Source organism: Cebus imitator, unplaced genomic scaffold (genome assembly GCF_001604975.1).
Source record: "Cebus imitator isolate Cc_AM_T3 unplaced genomic scaffold, Cebus_imitator-1.0 Scaffold496, whole genome shotgun sequence".
NCBI lineage: Eukaryota > Metazoa > Chordata > Mammalia > Primates > Cebidae > Cebus > Cebus imitator.
In genome coordinates, this window is record NW_016107811.1 from 550,228 (window position 1) to 565,261 (window position 15,034).

At 51.0% G+C, this 15,034-nt stretch overlaps 1 protein-coding gene across 5 annotated transcripts in view; it reads right to left on the bottom strand.

Moving 5' to 3' along the window:
* The window catches only part of CORO2B (coronin 2B), a 164,831-nt gene that overhangs the window by 2,495 nt on the left and 147,302 nt on the right, over positions 1-15,034 (bottom strand). For all 5 annotated transcript variants that reach the window (XM_037733147.1, XM_037733148.1, XM_017513585.2 and 2 more), the window contains exons 4-11: positions 13,810-13,959; positions 13,007-13,171; positions 10,393-10,509; positions 9,781-9,885; positions 9,133-9,229; positions 5,200-5,312; positions 4,776-4,866; positions 4,453-4,592 (exon numbers count right to left, since the gene is read on the bottom strand). In XM_037733147.1, the coding sequence (XP_037589075.1) occupies positions 4,453-4,592; positions 4,776-4,866; positions 5,200-5,312; positions 9,133-9,229; positions 9,781-9,885; positions 10,393-10,509; positions 13,007-13,171; positions 13,810-13,959 (978 nt within the window). The remainder of the gene's footprint in view (positions 1-4,452; positions 4,593-4,775; positions 4,867-5,199; positions 5,313-9,132; positions 9,230-9,780; positions 9,886-10,392; positions 10,510-13,006; positions 13,172-13,809; positions 13,960-15,034) is intronic.

A 15,034-nucleotide genomic window follows, 5' to 3' on the forward strand; every position in this document is an offset into this window, starting at 1 on the left:
ATCTCAGCTCACTGCAACCTCTACCTCCCGGTTCAAGTGATTCTCCTGCCTCAGCCTCTGGAGTAGCTGGGACTACAGGCATTTGCCACCATGCCTGGCTATTTTTTTTTGTATTTTTTAGTAGAGACGGGATTTCACCGTATTAGACAGGCTGGTCTCGAACTCCTGACCTTGTGATCTGCCCACCTCGGCTTCCCAAAGTGCTGGGATTACAGGTGTGATCCGCCATGCCTGGCCCCTATTTATTTATTTATTTTTGAGACAAAGTCTCACTTTGTCTCCCAGGCTGGAGTGCGGTGACATGACTTTGGGTCACTGCAACCTCGGCTTCCTGGGTTCAAATGATTCTCCTGCCTCAGCCTCCCAAGTAGCTGGGAATACAGGCATGTGCCACTGCACCCGGCTAATTTTTGTATTTTTGGTAAAGACGGGGTTTTGCCATATTGGCCAGGGTGGTCTCGAACTCCTGACTTCAAGTGATCTGCCCGCCTTGGCCTCCCAAAGTGCTGGGATTACAGGTGTGAGTCACTGCACCCAGATTGTATTGATAATTTAGAGCTTTCTAAGATGCTTTGTATCCTTCTCTTCTTAAGGAGGCTCAGTATACAGAACGGAGTCTAGCTTTTTTCCTTCTGATGAGAAACTGTGACAAGAATACCAAAGTTTGCACTGGGCAGGGATTCATGTACTGGGTGGGCATGGGCAATGCATAGCTCTCTTGGCAGATCTTCACTCAAACGACTCGCTGGTTTAACCCGCCTCCATTTCTCTTGTAAAACATACTGACAGATGCCCAAGAAATGCTGAGCCCTGGAAGGCAGCAGGCTCCTTGCGGCTCCTGCACACCTGAGTCAAATGTTACCCACAGTCAATTGTGTTTGGTCTCAGACCTTCTGGTGTGAATGACATTTGTTATTGTAATTGCATAATTTAATGAAATATGATATAAACTGATGAAATGGGCACAAAAAGAGAGTTGCTGTCTTTTCCTTTTTCCTTTCCTTTCCCCCTCTCCTCTCCTCCCATCCCCTCCCCTCCCCTCCCCTCCCTTCTTCTTTTCTCTTTTCTCTTTTGAGATGGAGTTTCCCTCTTCTTGCCCCTGCTGGAGTGCAGTGGTGCAATCTGGGCTCACCACAACCTCCACCTCCTGGGTTCAAGCGATTCTCCTGCCTCACCGTCCCGAGTAGCTGAGATTACGGGCATGCGCCACCACACCCAGCTAATTTTGTATTTTTAGTATTTTAGTAGAAATGGGATTTCTCCATGTTGGTCAGGCTGGTCTCAGGTGATCCACCTGCCTTGGCCTCCCAAAGTGTTGGGATCAGAGGCATGAGCCACCGTACCTGGCTGAGCATTGCCGTTTCTATAAAAACTTAATTAAATGCTTTAGAAAATCTTGATAAAGGCGATGCTAAAAAAGGTTGCAGCTGAACTGGGTGTGGAAGATCTGGTCCTAAAAGACTGGAGAATATTCTGTATCTTGACTGATGGTGGCTGCATGACTGCGTGTTTGTCAAAACTCTTAAAACGATACACTACGAAGGATGAATTTTACCAAAGGCAAATTATACCTCAATGTCTCAAAAGCAGTTGAGGGAAAACATTGTAAAAACTAGAGCTTTGCTTTCGGATGGACTTTAAACTCTTTTTCTACCTAAAAAAAACTGAAACTGGAGGCCGGGCAAGGTGGCTCACACCTGTAATCCCAGCACTTTGGGAGGCCAAGGTGGGTGACTCACGAGGTCAGGAGTTCAAGACCAGGCTGACCAACATGCTGAAACCCTGTCTCTAAAAAAAAAAAAAAAGAAACTGGAAATGGAAATGGGAGTTAAGGTGTGATTTGTGTGAAAGACATGGCAGATTCCAACCAGGGAGGGCCTCCTGGAAGAAAAGGTCTTGGTCCTGCATCAAAATATGCAAAATGAATGTATATGTTTTATTTTCATTATTTATTTGTTTTTGAGAGTGTCTTGCTCTGTCACCAGGGCTGGAGTGCAGTGGTGTGATCTAGGCTCCACCTCCTGGATTCAAGCAATTCTCCTGCCTCAGCCTCCTGAGTAGCTGGGATTACAGGTGAGCACCACCATACCCTGGAAAATTTTTGTATTTTTAGTAGAGATGGGGTTTCAGCATGTTGGCTAGGATGGTCTTGAACTCCCGGCCTCAGTGATTTACCTGCCTCAACCTCCCAAGGTGCTGGGATTACAGGTGTGAACCACCACTCCTGGCCATGATTCCCTCCTTTAACTGACTTAAAAAAGTATTTTTAGTTAACCAACAAACCACCAGTCCTGATTACCTCTGTTCAGAGGGATGATATACTGTTTGCCTTTGCACCAAATGACTCTACACACTTTGTGTCTTCCAAGTTCTCAAAATTTCTTTTTACTGTTTTTGGTTTTTTTTTTGGCCCACTTTTGTCAAAAAACTGCTTTATTAAGGTATAATTCACATACCATAAGATTCACTCAGTTTAAGCATACAATTCAGCGAGTTTTAGTAAAGTTATTGAATTGTGCATCTGTGAGTCTTTCCTCCTACATCAAGCTGTCAGCTGCTTCCTCACACCTCGATCAATGTGTCCACCTTTGACAAGGCCATTTTCTTTTTTGAGACAAAGCTTCACTCTTGTTGCCCAGGCTGGAGTGCAATGGCACGATCTCAGCTCACTGCAATTCTGCCTCTCAGGTTCAAGCGACTCTCCTGCCCCAGCCTCCTGGGTAGCTGGGGTTACAGGCTCCCGCCACCATGCCTGGCAAATGTTTGTATTTTAGTAGCGACAGGGTTTCACCATGTTGGCCAGGCTGGTCTCGAATTCTTGACCTCAGGTGATCCACCCACCTCAGCCTCTCAAAGTGCTGGGATTACAGGTGTGAGCCACCACTTTCCTTGGGGTTTATTTTAAAGCAAATCCCATTAATCACATCATTTCCTCCAGCCCTGAATATCTCTCTACAATGGCATATAAGCATATTTTACGTCAGTTATCAAGCTACCTGCCAATCTCCCCCTTAAGACTGTGAGGTCCCAGAGGTTAAGAAGAGTCTTATTTTTATTAATAATCGTGATAGCGGGCCAGGCAGGTTTGAACCTGGGAGGCAGAGGTTGCAGTGAGCCGAGATCATACCACTGCACTCCAGCCTGGGCAACAGAGTGAGACTCCATCTCAAAAAAAAAAAAAAAAAAATAGTGATATCACAAGTTGGTGGTATAGATGGCTCCCATGTTATCCCCTCTCCTCCAGCAGGGGCTAGCCCTAATAGCTTGCTTCAAATGAATAGAATAGGGCAGAAGTGGTGGGATACCATTTCCAAGATTAGATGACAGAAAGACTGTGGCTTTCATCTTGGGTGCCCTCTCTTGCTCTTCTGCTCACATGCCCTATTGTGAGCTGCCTTATGGAGGAGTCCACATGGCAGGGACCTGAGGGAAGTTCTGGCCAACAGCCCAGGAGGAGCTGAGGCCCTCAGTCCAATAGCCCCTGAGTACATGAGTCCTGCCAGCAACCACCCGAGTGAACTTGGAAGCAGATCCTTCCACAGTTGAGCCTTCAGATGTGACTGCAGCCCCAGTGGACAGTGTAACTGTACCCTCATGAGAGACCTTGAGCCATGGGCATGCAAAGAAACTGTGAGTTAATAAGCGTTTGTTGGTTTAGGCCATTAAGTTCTAGGGTAATCTGTTACACAGCAGTAGATAGCTGATACAGTTGACTTTTTTCTTTGAACACTAAATATGGGCCAGGAAGAGTGCTAGACACTTAGGAATTATCTCTTTAATACTCATAGCATTCCATATCCCTATTTTACCTCAAGGAAATGGACTTACAAAGGTCAGGAAACTTGCTCAGTCATAGCCAGGAAATGGCAGAGCCAGAATTCAAATGCAGGTGGGGCCAGGCAGCCACCTCCGTTTCAGCGGTATCAGGTCTTATGTCTAGCACACCAGAGGGCATGGGGACAAGGCCCTGCTGAGCTGCCCCTGAAAGAGCTTGTTCCTGTTCCAAGTGGTACAAAGAGCACCTTCATAAGAGCCAGTCTCTTTCTCAAAGACTGGCAGTGTCAGACCCCGGCACTGCTGCAGCGCCAGGGAGGGAGAGGCAGGGCTGTGAGGCAGGAGGCCAGGCTTGCCCCTGTTAGTCAGGAATTTATAGCTCCTGGAACACCAGATGACAGCAACGTTCTGAAATGAATTCATGAGGAGATGCATAACTCCGTGGGTTAGTGAATTTGAGGTGTGGGGGTGATGTGGGGAACCCATATCTCCAGACATCCCAGCTTCTATTTACTGGGGCCACAGTCATCAGAAGCCAATATCAGGCTACTTATGGCATTTGTCACAGAAAGAAAAATGTCTCAGAATGGAACTGGCTTAAAGGCCTGAAGCCCATAATTGAAATGTAAAGGTCTCGCTCTTCCAGGGCCTGTGGAGGTAATAACATATATTCCTTACCTCGTTCTCTGTCCGGGGTGGGACATTTTCTAATAAATCTATTCCGTTGACCACAACACTCTTCTTTTCTTTGATGGGAGCCTTAAATACCATTTTTGAGGACTTCTTATAGCCTTCTTTCAAAGACATCAGCACGGGATCTAAAGAAGGCAAGGGAAACGCTCTCACTGCCGATCCCATGGACGGTCAGGGGATGGTCCAGCAGGCTGGGCGGGAGGGAAGTTCAAGCAGGGAGATAGGCAAGGGGAACTGGGGCAAGCTGCGCTGAAGGCAAAGGCATGGGCGTGCCTCCTGTCTTCTGTGGAGCCCAGCCCCTGCGGTACCTCGGTTGACGCCTCCCAGCCATTCATCCGGGGTCAGTGCTGGCTCCGTGCCTGGTGTCATGGGGTAAATGTCTTCCTGGTAGGAATCTGACTGCAGTGGGAGGAACAGGAGAGAGGACAGATGGGGGGCTGCTGGGAAAATCCCTATTCTTCAGTCAGACTCTTCTCACTGACTTCCAACCACGCTACCTGCTCTCCTGCCTCCATGCCTTTGCACTGTGTCTCCCTCCTAGACACACCCTCCTGCACTCATGAGCAAGCCCAGCTGTCCCCGCCTGAGAATGCCCCTCACCCCAAATTGGGCTTGAAAACCCCAGTGCACAGCACACCTCTCACTTGGGCTTCTCCAGGCTCATGGTCAGTGGCGAGCAGGCTGGGATGCGACGCAGGCCCCCATCCCAGAGCCCAGCCCGGCCCCACTTACCCTCCGGGGCACGATCATGGAGATAGGCTCAATCAGGCCCTTGAGAGTCACCAGCTTGTAGAAGCGGAACACCTCACAGGCTGACACATCCAGCCCGTGCTTGGGCATGACCCCTGTAACAAGCGGACATGGCTCCATGGGGTCCCAGGAACTGCCCCTCAGGGACATCACCCCGTGATGTTCTGGGCCAGGGGAAAGGCTGAGGTATGTACTTAGGTTTGGAGGCAACAGCCCATGCAGAGGGCAGAGGGTGGACTGGGCCTTCTTCAGTCAGTCTCTGTCTCTGAGTGGTCACCTCTCAAGCTCCTTGGGCCAGGCCTGCCTCACCACAGTGCAAGCTTCAGAACTGGACCCCTTGGAATTGGAAGAAACTGTAGAAACCTTTGAATCTAGCCCACTCCTTTTCTAGATGAGGGTCCAGAGAGGGTCAGAGGGCAAAGGGCTTGTGGGAAGTGGAAGAGTTCCTTTTTAAAGTTTCCTTTCTTGTTAAAGAATAAGTGTGTTAATAACTTTGTTAAGCCCTAGTCTATGCAGCTGTTAGACATGCCGTGCTTACAGGCACACGGTACACTCTATGTCCTTGTACTTTAACCAAGATATCTGTGCTGGACATGCTCACAGGCGTGTCCCAGCCCTCCATTGCTTTTGCCTGTTTAGAAAAGTTTTAAGTTGTTAGCCAGTTGGGTTTTAGTTTAGATTGTGAGGGCTGGCTCCAGCCAATGGAGATCAGATACAGCAGTAAGGACGACCCCAAATGCGTAAGGGTTAAATTTGTGTGTTTTCCTTTGTTCTTTGTACTCTCGTGGCAAGATGGCTAGTGAGAGTGCCCTTCCTGCAGCCCAGGAAGTAAAACTTGCATTGCTGAAAGATCCTTTGTCTCAGTGCTAATTTTTCTTTGTGGCATCAAGCATCTATTTCCAACATCTGTTTCCAACAGGGTACCCAAGGTCACAGAGCACAGCAGGGGCAGGGCCACACAGCCCATCACCCTCTGAAATGGGCAGTCATCCCTAAACGTCCTGTGTCTCCAGGCCTGAGAGAGAAAGAAGGAGGGAGAGGCCATTCCCCATACACCTTAGAGGTCTGGACACAGCCCAAGATTGCTGTTCTGTCCTGTGTCTCCTAGAACCAACAACGTGAGCACGTTTCCTGTGTGGGTTCACCAGCCACGTATCCCTAACAGCCACCTCTGCTGAACATCTATTATGGGGATGAGGGACAGTATGGTGCTAGCAGCACAGCTCTAGGGTGGACCAATGGGGTTTGAATCCTGACTCTCTCCCCTCTCCATCTGGGAGCGCTTTGGCAAGTCATAACTCTCTGAGCTTCTAGTTCCTTGGCTGGGTCGAGGAGGACAATAGTGGCCCCACATGAGGTGGTCAGGAGAATATGTACCAAGATGCTCATTAACTGCCTGGCACTGTGAAGATCACAGACAACATTCGTTTCTTTCCCTGTATTGTGAATATGAGTTAAGACTCTGTCTGCTCTCCACTGGGCTGGAAGCCTGCTCTTCCAGATAAAGGAACTCCAGGAGCTACAGGAAAGGGGTGAAATGGTTGCCCAAATGGGATTAGGAACGAGCAGATTGGGTTTGAGTTCTGTCTCTGCTACTGAGCAGATACCACCTGCCTCAGGTGAGTTGCTTAACTTCTCTGAGTCTACAAAAAGTGCCTAGGTCACAGCAAATGCTCAGCAGTGGTCACAGGCGAGGAGGATGAGGATGAGATGAGTCATCCTGAGTCCTTCCTCCTCTCCTCTCCACCCCTCCATATCCGATACCTTAGCAAGTCCTGCTGACACTGCTTTCTAAACATCTCCTGGATTCATCCAGTTCTGCCCGTCCTCCTTCTGTCCACCTATTATCCCCTCTTGCCTGGAGGTCTACAACTGCTTCCTAACTGGTTTCCCTGCCTTCCTCCTGCCCCTCCCAAATCCATTCCATTCTCCCTACCAAAGCCAGAGCAATCTCTTTTTGTTTTGTTTTCTTTTGAGACAGTCTTGCTCTGTCGCCCAGGCTGGAGTGCAGTGGCACCATCTCAGCTCACTGCAACCTCCGCCTCCCACGTTCAAGCAGTTCTCCTGCCTCGGCCTCCCAATAGCTGGGATTACGGGTGTGTGCCACCACACCCGGCTAATTTTTGTATTTTTAGTGGAGATAGGATTTCATTATTTGGCCAGGCTGGTCTCAAACTCCTGATCTCAGCTGATCTACCGGCCTCAGCCTCCCAAACGGCTAGGATTACAGGTGTGAGGCACCACGCCCAGCAATCGTAACTAACCTTTCAGATGACATCACGCTGTCTCATCTCCCACCCAAGAAAAAGAACCCCGCCAGAATGATTTCCTAATCAAATGCAAGTTCCTTTTCTAGGCTAATGCATCCCATGGATTCAGCCCCTGCGCGTCCCTCTGTCTCCTGACACCCTCCTCCCATCTCTGGCTATGTCACAGAGTCTACCCCAGGCTCAGCCACATTGGCCTCCCTTCTGTTCATTCCGGCCACAGAGCCTTTGCACGAACCATGCCCCCTGCTGGGACTGCGCTTTCTTTTTCAGATCCCAACTTAACATCTCATCGCCACAGAGAGGCCTTCCCTGACCACCTGTCTAAAGCAGCCCCCAGTCAGTCTCTGTTCTAGCACACCATTTGACTCTCTCTGCCTAGAACTCCTTCCCGTCCAATATTTCTCTGATTTGTTTATTGCCTGTCTCCCGCTCAGTGGAATGTGAGCTCCGCAGGAGTAAGGCCATATTCTGTTTTACTTGCCACTGTACCCCCAGGCTTAGCGCCGGGTCTGGTACACAGTCGGAACTCAATAACTCTTAGTTGAACACCTATGAGAAGGAGCAGGAGAAGCCAAGTGCTCTGCCAGGCACCTTGCACAAAACTACCTTCAAGGTAGGTTTGATTATCCCCATTTTACAGATGAGAAAACTGAGACTTAGAGGGATTAAGTGCACACTTGAGCCAGAATATAAATCCAGGTCTGACTCCAAAGTCCAGGCTGATTTTTATGCTATTTGATGCAGAGTGGCAGTGGAGGTGGGGATGACAGCATTGGGGAAGGGTAAAGTGGATGGAATGGTGATTGAGACCTCAGACATCTCTTGGCTTCCATTTTGCTGTTGGTCACTGGAGTGGGCTCTTAGCCCCTTTCAGCTCCAATGTCCCTGACGCTGGCCCTCAAGTCCTGTCCTCAACACCAGATCCATAGGGAAAGCAAGCTAGACTCCAGCTCCAAAGAGGAGGATCACCCACAAAGGTGGGAACGGGGGTCGGGGCGACTCTGATACTAGATGTTTCACTGGATGACTTGGACCCCAATTGTGGAATTGCTGAATTATATGCACTACCAGGTTGGCTCAAAGAAAGGAAAATTGGTTGTAAGACTTTTAGTGGTGGGAGAATGTGAGGACTCACTCACTATAGCCCGCCAATCCCGGAGCCCTCTCTGGGTTTCTGCCTGAGACTCTAGGGAGCTTGGGGCTGCAGTCACAGGAACCCCTGGAACTTCTTCCTGCCCTATCAGGCAGACAGAGTTGCTGCTGGGGTCTGGGAGTCCCAACTTTCTAGAGGCTCAGGAAGGGACCTGTGCCTAGACCCCACTCTGACCTTCAGTTATGGACCACTTCCCACCATTGTCATAGCCACTGTGGACTTCAGGCTCCCCATCTTCGATCAGGAGTGCAGACATAGAGCACATGCCAGCAAGCTACTGCTGATGGTGGACGTCAGCATGGCGGGGTGACAGCGTTGGTCCAGTGGGCAGTGACAGCTGCAGCAGGGCCAGCTCTTGCAGGTTCTGTTCCCACTTGCCTGTGAGCTGTGGCCTTCTGAGTCTGATTTTCTGTTTAAGGGAGAGGGTGACCCACGGGCCAGATATCCTCCAGTGCACGAGTGCCCCAGCCGTGGCAGCCTCGGGTCCCTTACCTAGGCCTTTCTGCGGGGCTGGGGAGCGGAACTCCATGAGGTAACTCAGGTAGGGCTTCTCAGTGCTGATCTCGTAGTACCGTATGTTTCCATCGCCCTGGGGTCAGGAGAGATGGAGGTGAGGAAGGTGGCAGGAAGGGAGGGCAGAGCAGGGCCTGGTCCCAGGAGCCAGCTGAAGACAGTTCCCCACTGTGCCTCATGGGTGGTTAAAAAAAAACAGGGAAACCTGGCTTCCAGGTTCCTAGTGGGTTCGCCACAGTGCACTCCCTGAGGGTGGAGAGGGAGGTGGATGGGCTGATGTGTGTGTGTGTGTAGACAGCCTTTCTGACAAACAAGGCTCTCCTGGCAGGTGTCTCAAATCCCACCATTCATTGCTGACTACACTTCAGGCTCTGATCTTCGTCCAGTGTAAAAGCCCACTCCAGCTCACCCTTGAGGGAATTCTTGGTTGCAGACATTTCAGTAAGAATGGGTGTCAGACTTGAGAGCAGGTGTGGATGGGAGAGGTGAGGCCCAGGAACTTGAGTTGGGTCAGGGGACGCCAGAGAGGTTAGGCTGGCTATTGTCAAGGGGGTGAGGCAGGTGCAGGGGTGCAGCGAGGGATGGGCTCCCACAGGCTGCCCTGGGCCCTCCCCAACCTCCTACTACCTTTCCGGCCAGGTAGAGCATGTGAGTGTCAGCATCATAGAAGGGAAACAGGAGGCCAGAGAGTCCATCAATTTCCTCTTCAATCAGGGGCATGGACAGGTCCTCCTGAGGGAGAGGAGCTGGTGTGAGCCTCTATGGAGGCAGGATGGCATGCCCCTCCCCAAATCCCAGCAAGGCCCCTTAGGACTGCAACTACTTCATGCTAAGTTCTCCCCTAGAAGTTAAAAAGCCGGTCCAATGGGTAGCGGTAAGACTGACTTCCTTGTCACGAAAAGCAGCCAGGGGCAGTGGAAAGGGTCTTACGAACAGGAGGCAGGGGACTTGTTTTCATCATCCCCAAACCTACTGCTTGCTATGTGTCCCCAGGTAGGTCTCTGATCTCTCTGGAGCTCAGCCCCCACCCTGGAAAAAGAGAGTGAACATCTTGCAGATATGGCTGACATTGTCCCTTGAAGCCTCCGTACCCAAGCTCTGCCTCTGGGGGTCTCTGTCTGATTTCTCTGCTGTCAGAAGCTGGTGTGCAGGCCCAGGCTCCTGACTTTCTGAGCAAGTGACCTCTGAGGCAATGACGCTTCCTTTAGCCCATACCCAGCAGGCCTCCCCATGACTGACCTGGTCCCAGAGGGCGATCTGTCTCGTGTTCCACCTGGATACCCCTGTCGTGAGGAGCCGCTTCATGTTTCCCAGGAATACCACCCGGTTCACTCTGTGGGTTTTGCAGTTGGCCTCCTGGTAGGAACAGAGGGAGGCGGTGAGCCAGGGTCCCCAGCATGTGGGTACTGCCGTGGGATGAATGGTGGCCCCAAAAAGACATACTCATATCCTCAGCCCTGGCCCCTGTGATTGTTTCCTTATTTGTAAAAGGGTCTTTGCAGATGTGGTCAAGCTAAGGATTTGGGGATGAGATGACCCTGAATTGTCCAGGTGGATCCTGGATGCCATCATGAGTGTCCTTGTGGGAGAGAGGTAAGGTTACCGGACAGGGAGAAGGTGGCGTGATCCTGGAGGTGGAGACGGCAGTGACGTGGCCACCAGCCACTAGAGCCGGTAACCCCAAGAAGAGGCAAGGGATGGGTTTTCTCCTAGAGCCTCCATAGGGAGGACAGCCCTGCTGACACCTTGATGTGGGACATCGGGTCTCCGGAATGGTGAGAGAATACATTTCTGTTGTTTTCAGCCCCCTAATTTGTGGCTGTTTGTTACAGCAGCAATGGCTCCACAGATGCCTCTTCTGCCATTTCCCAGAGCAAGTGGGGAACAGGGAACCAGAGGGGAGCCAGCCTCCACCAAGTCCATGGCTACACCATGCAGAGCTCTCACCAGCGGCAATGCTTTTAATGCTCATAACAGTATCTACCGGAAGAAATCATTATCCCCATTTTTGAGGATGAGGAAACAGGCTCAGGAGGACAAGAGATTCCTGCCAATTATTGCTCCACAGCTCGCCTCATCAGGGAGCGCCTCCTTAACTGAGCTGTCTTGGGTGTCCGCTCCCACCCACTGGCCTGTGACACTTGATTTCCCTCAACACTCAATAGTCCTCAGCATCAGGTAAGTTGGCAGCAGGTCAGAAGAGAGGCTAACGGGGCAGTGCACAGATTCAGGCTGGTGTCACTCACTCTGCACTTTAGTTCTAGCTCTGTCAAAGAAGTACAGCCCGAGAGAAGACCTTTGCCTTCCCCGGGCTCATGGCCCTGTCTGTGAATTGAAAGCGGCGTTCTCTGTTCGCAAGCATCCTTTCTGTTTGGCTTGGGCCCTGGGTTCGAATCCCAGCTTCTCCTGGAACCGTGAGATTCAAGTCTCCCACCTTTGCTAAGGTTCAGTGTTCTCATGTATACAACGAGAGGAGTAACAGTGCCCAGCGGAGAGGGTTATCCTGAGGATGAAGACGTTCTGAGACAATATGCAGAGCCCCGGGCGCAGTCAGGCCTCACAGTGAGCTCTGAGCAGACGTCAGTGAACACTAATCATGCTAGCAACTCTCAGCATTCTTATTTGTGGTGGGACAGGTTGAGGAGCCCTTATCTGAAATGCTTGGGACCAGAGTGTTTCAGATTTTGGGTTGTCTCAGATGTCGGGATATTTGCTTTATACCTACTAGTTGAGCTCCCCACATTCCAAAATCCAAAATCTGAAATGTGCCAATGAGCATTTCCTTTGGGTGTTATGTCAATGCTCAACAGGTTTTGGATTTGGAGCCTTTCATATTTTGGATTTTTGGATTTTTGGATTTGGGATTCTCAACCTATGGCAGTAGATAACTTTCCAGTCTTGCAACGTTGGACTATTCCAAGATAAACACACCCAGATCAAGCATCCCTCCCTTCTTATGTAGAAGGCAAACCTCAAATACCAACCATTCCATCCCTCCCCATGACCAGCACACAGCAGGTGCTCAAAAAATGGTCATTCTTGGCCAAGAGTAGTGGCTCAACGCCTATAATCCCAGCACTTTGGGAGGCTGAGGTGGGCAGATCACGAGGTCAGGAGTTCGAGGCCAGCCTGACCAACATGGTGAAACCCCATCTCTATAAAAATACAAAAATTAGCCAGGCATGGTGCCACGTGCCTGTAATCCCAGCTGCTCAGGAGGCTCAGGCAGGAGAATCAAGTGAACCTCGGAGGCAGAGATTGCAGCGAGCAGAGATTGTGCCACTGCACTCCAGCCTGGGTGATGACAGAGTAAGACTCCATCTCAAAAAAAAAAAAAAAAAGGTAATTGCTTACTCCCAAATGGCACTTAACCCCTTCCTTTCCTCAAACCCAAGACCCAGGAGATTCAAAGACCAAACGTGGAACTAAGTTCACCATCAACTTTGGCACCCTGAGCCATTTCCCCCAGGCTCATCCCATCAGGTGGCTGGGCAGTGAGTCCAATGTCTCCCCATTCTGTGCCTATCACGGACTTGGTTAACACTTGGGGATGTATGCACTGAAGGGTGTCATCTGTTCAGCACCCAGAGCAAGCCAGAAGAATCCCCTCTGGAGATAGGGGGTGCAGTGGGGACAGGAAAGGGTACGAGGTCCCTCCCTATCCTCCCTATCCAGAACAAGGCAGGATTCCTATGAGCCTAGAAGGGCCCAGGAGAGAGAAAGTTGTTCACCAGAGGTGCAGTGAGATGCATGGGAGAAGGGGGGTGGCACAGCCTTTTCTTCCGGCCTGCTGAAAGCTGAGCCCGAGCCCTCAATATCTTCCCCTTCAATCTCAAAAAATGTAGGGTTCCACCTGCAGAACACGGCCGGAGCGGGGCTCAATCACACGCAGCTTCTTGTCCTTGCACGTGGTGGTGAGCAGGCTGCCGTCCGTGTTGAAGGACATGCAGAGGATCACGTCCGTGTGGCAGTCGATCATCTTCACTGGCTCGCCCACATCCAGGTTCCAGATGAGGACCTGCGAGGGGAGATGCGCAAGAGGTGGGGTCAGTGGCTGCTGGGGTCCTGGGATGTTTGTCCCCCATCCACACAACTGTCCTGGGGGAAGCGCCCCATGGAGAGCCTGGGGTGTGCTGGGATGCAGGATGTGTTGTTGAGATCTATATGGAAAGGCTGATACAGCCCTGCCACACAAACCCATCAATATCCTTGGTCAGATACCAGCCCCAGCCTGGAGGAGCAAGAAGGATACATGTTCCTTGCTAGGTCCCAGGTGGTCAGCTCACCTTTTTTGAGGACGTGCCTGGGGCTACGGGCTGAGGCTCCCCTTTTTTTTCCTCCAGAAGCTTTGGTTACCCCTTTTGCCACCTTTTAGTGAAGCAGTGGCCAGGCAAAGGGTGTGGGCTGGAAGGGGCTTCTTCTCCAGTCCATCAACCACCAGAGAAGGCAGAAAAGATGCCTCCGACCTCTGTGGACCCCAGGAATGACAGGGTGTATAGGAGATGCTCAGCTGTGTGTAGTGAATGAATGAATGAGCTAATGAACAAATGAGGCAATATTGGTTGCTTAGGAAATAACAGTGTTTCCTATGGGCCCCCAAAAGGCCCCCTTCTATTTCCCAATCCCTCTCTACCCAGCTGCCTGCCCATTGCGTACCTTGTAGTCGTAGCCAGCGCTGAATAGGATGTTGTTGGTGGTAGGGTGCCACTCGACCAGCCCCACACGCCGGCTGTGCCCATGCAGCTCCAGGAGTGCCTCCGTCATGTTCCGCTTCAGACCGCCCTCAGGGATCTCCCAGATCCGCACCTGCAGAGGGGGTGAGGGTCCAGGCTGAGTGGTCAAGGCCAGGAGGGCCCTTGATGAGAGGTGCCACTTCCCTTGGACACCAGGCTTTCTGAGATCTGCCTGGTGAGGCACCTCCCGGCTTGCAGCGGTGGGCAAAGCCCAACTGGGGCCTGCTGGGAGGTCTCAGGGTGTGGCTAGAGAGGAGAGACCATCTCTCCGACTGTGAGAGGTTTTCTCTGGGAAGTCTCTGCAGACCTGAGAAGTGTTATTACCGCATGTTGCTATTGCTGTGGCCTAGCGCGGCTAGGAAAAACATGCATGAGGCCCTTGGAGCAGGTGTTGTATTAAAAAGCCTATCCTTGCTTCACACGCCACATCCTTCTAGAAGACTCTGCCTTCCTGTTACTCTGCTCAGCCCCACTTTGGCTGTTTGAACCACATGGCCTTACCCCCACTCTGTCCCCTACCCAGGATGGGCCCCTGAGAAGAGGGAATTGCATCCAGGAGGCTGGGAGGCCCCGGGTCTCTCCTGAGAGATGGTGGACTGCGGGACAAAGACTGATCAGATGTTGGGGCCTGAGCTGAAAGGATGGGGAGAGCCTGGATATAGCTGCTATTTTCAGTCTTGTGGATGCTGATAAAGAAGCAGAAAAAGATGATCTGCAGAGAGGAGGATGGGACATGCAGAGAGAAGCAGAGAGGAGACCATGTGGCCCCAGAGAGAGAGAGAGAGAGAGAGCAGTTTCTCCGCAATCTTGGAATCACCCCCCTGATTATTTACATCAGCCCTGGTAGGCTTCTGCCACTCAAACCAAACCTCCTCTGCATAGCTTCAACTGTTTCATCCATAAGGCGGGCGGGGGGTGGGGAACATCCCTGCCCTGCTTCACCTACTGGCAGAAGAAAAAGACACAATGGTATAACAGCTGATAAGCTGCAAAGAGCTCTAAAGGCCTGAGGAATTACAAGTGTTATCATTATCATTAATATTAATCATTAGAGTCTAGCTGGTTGGAGAGGAAAGAGCACATGTGGCTGTAATTTGGGACACCTTAAATAAAAAAAAGAACCTTTCAGTCTGAGCAACACAGTGAGA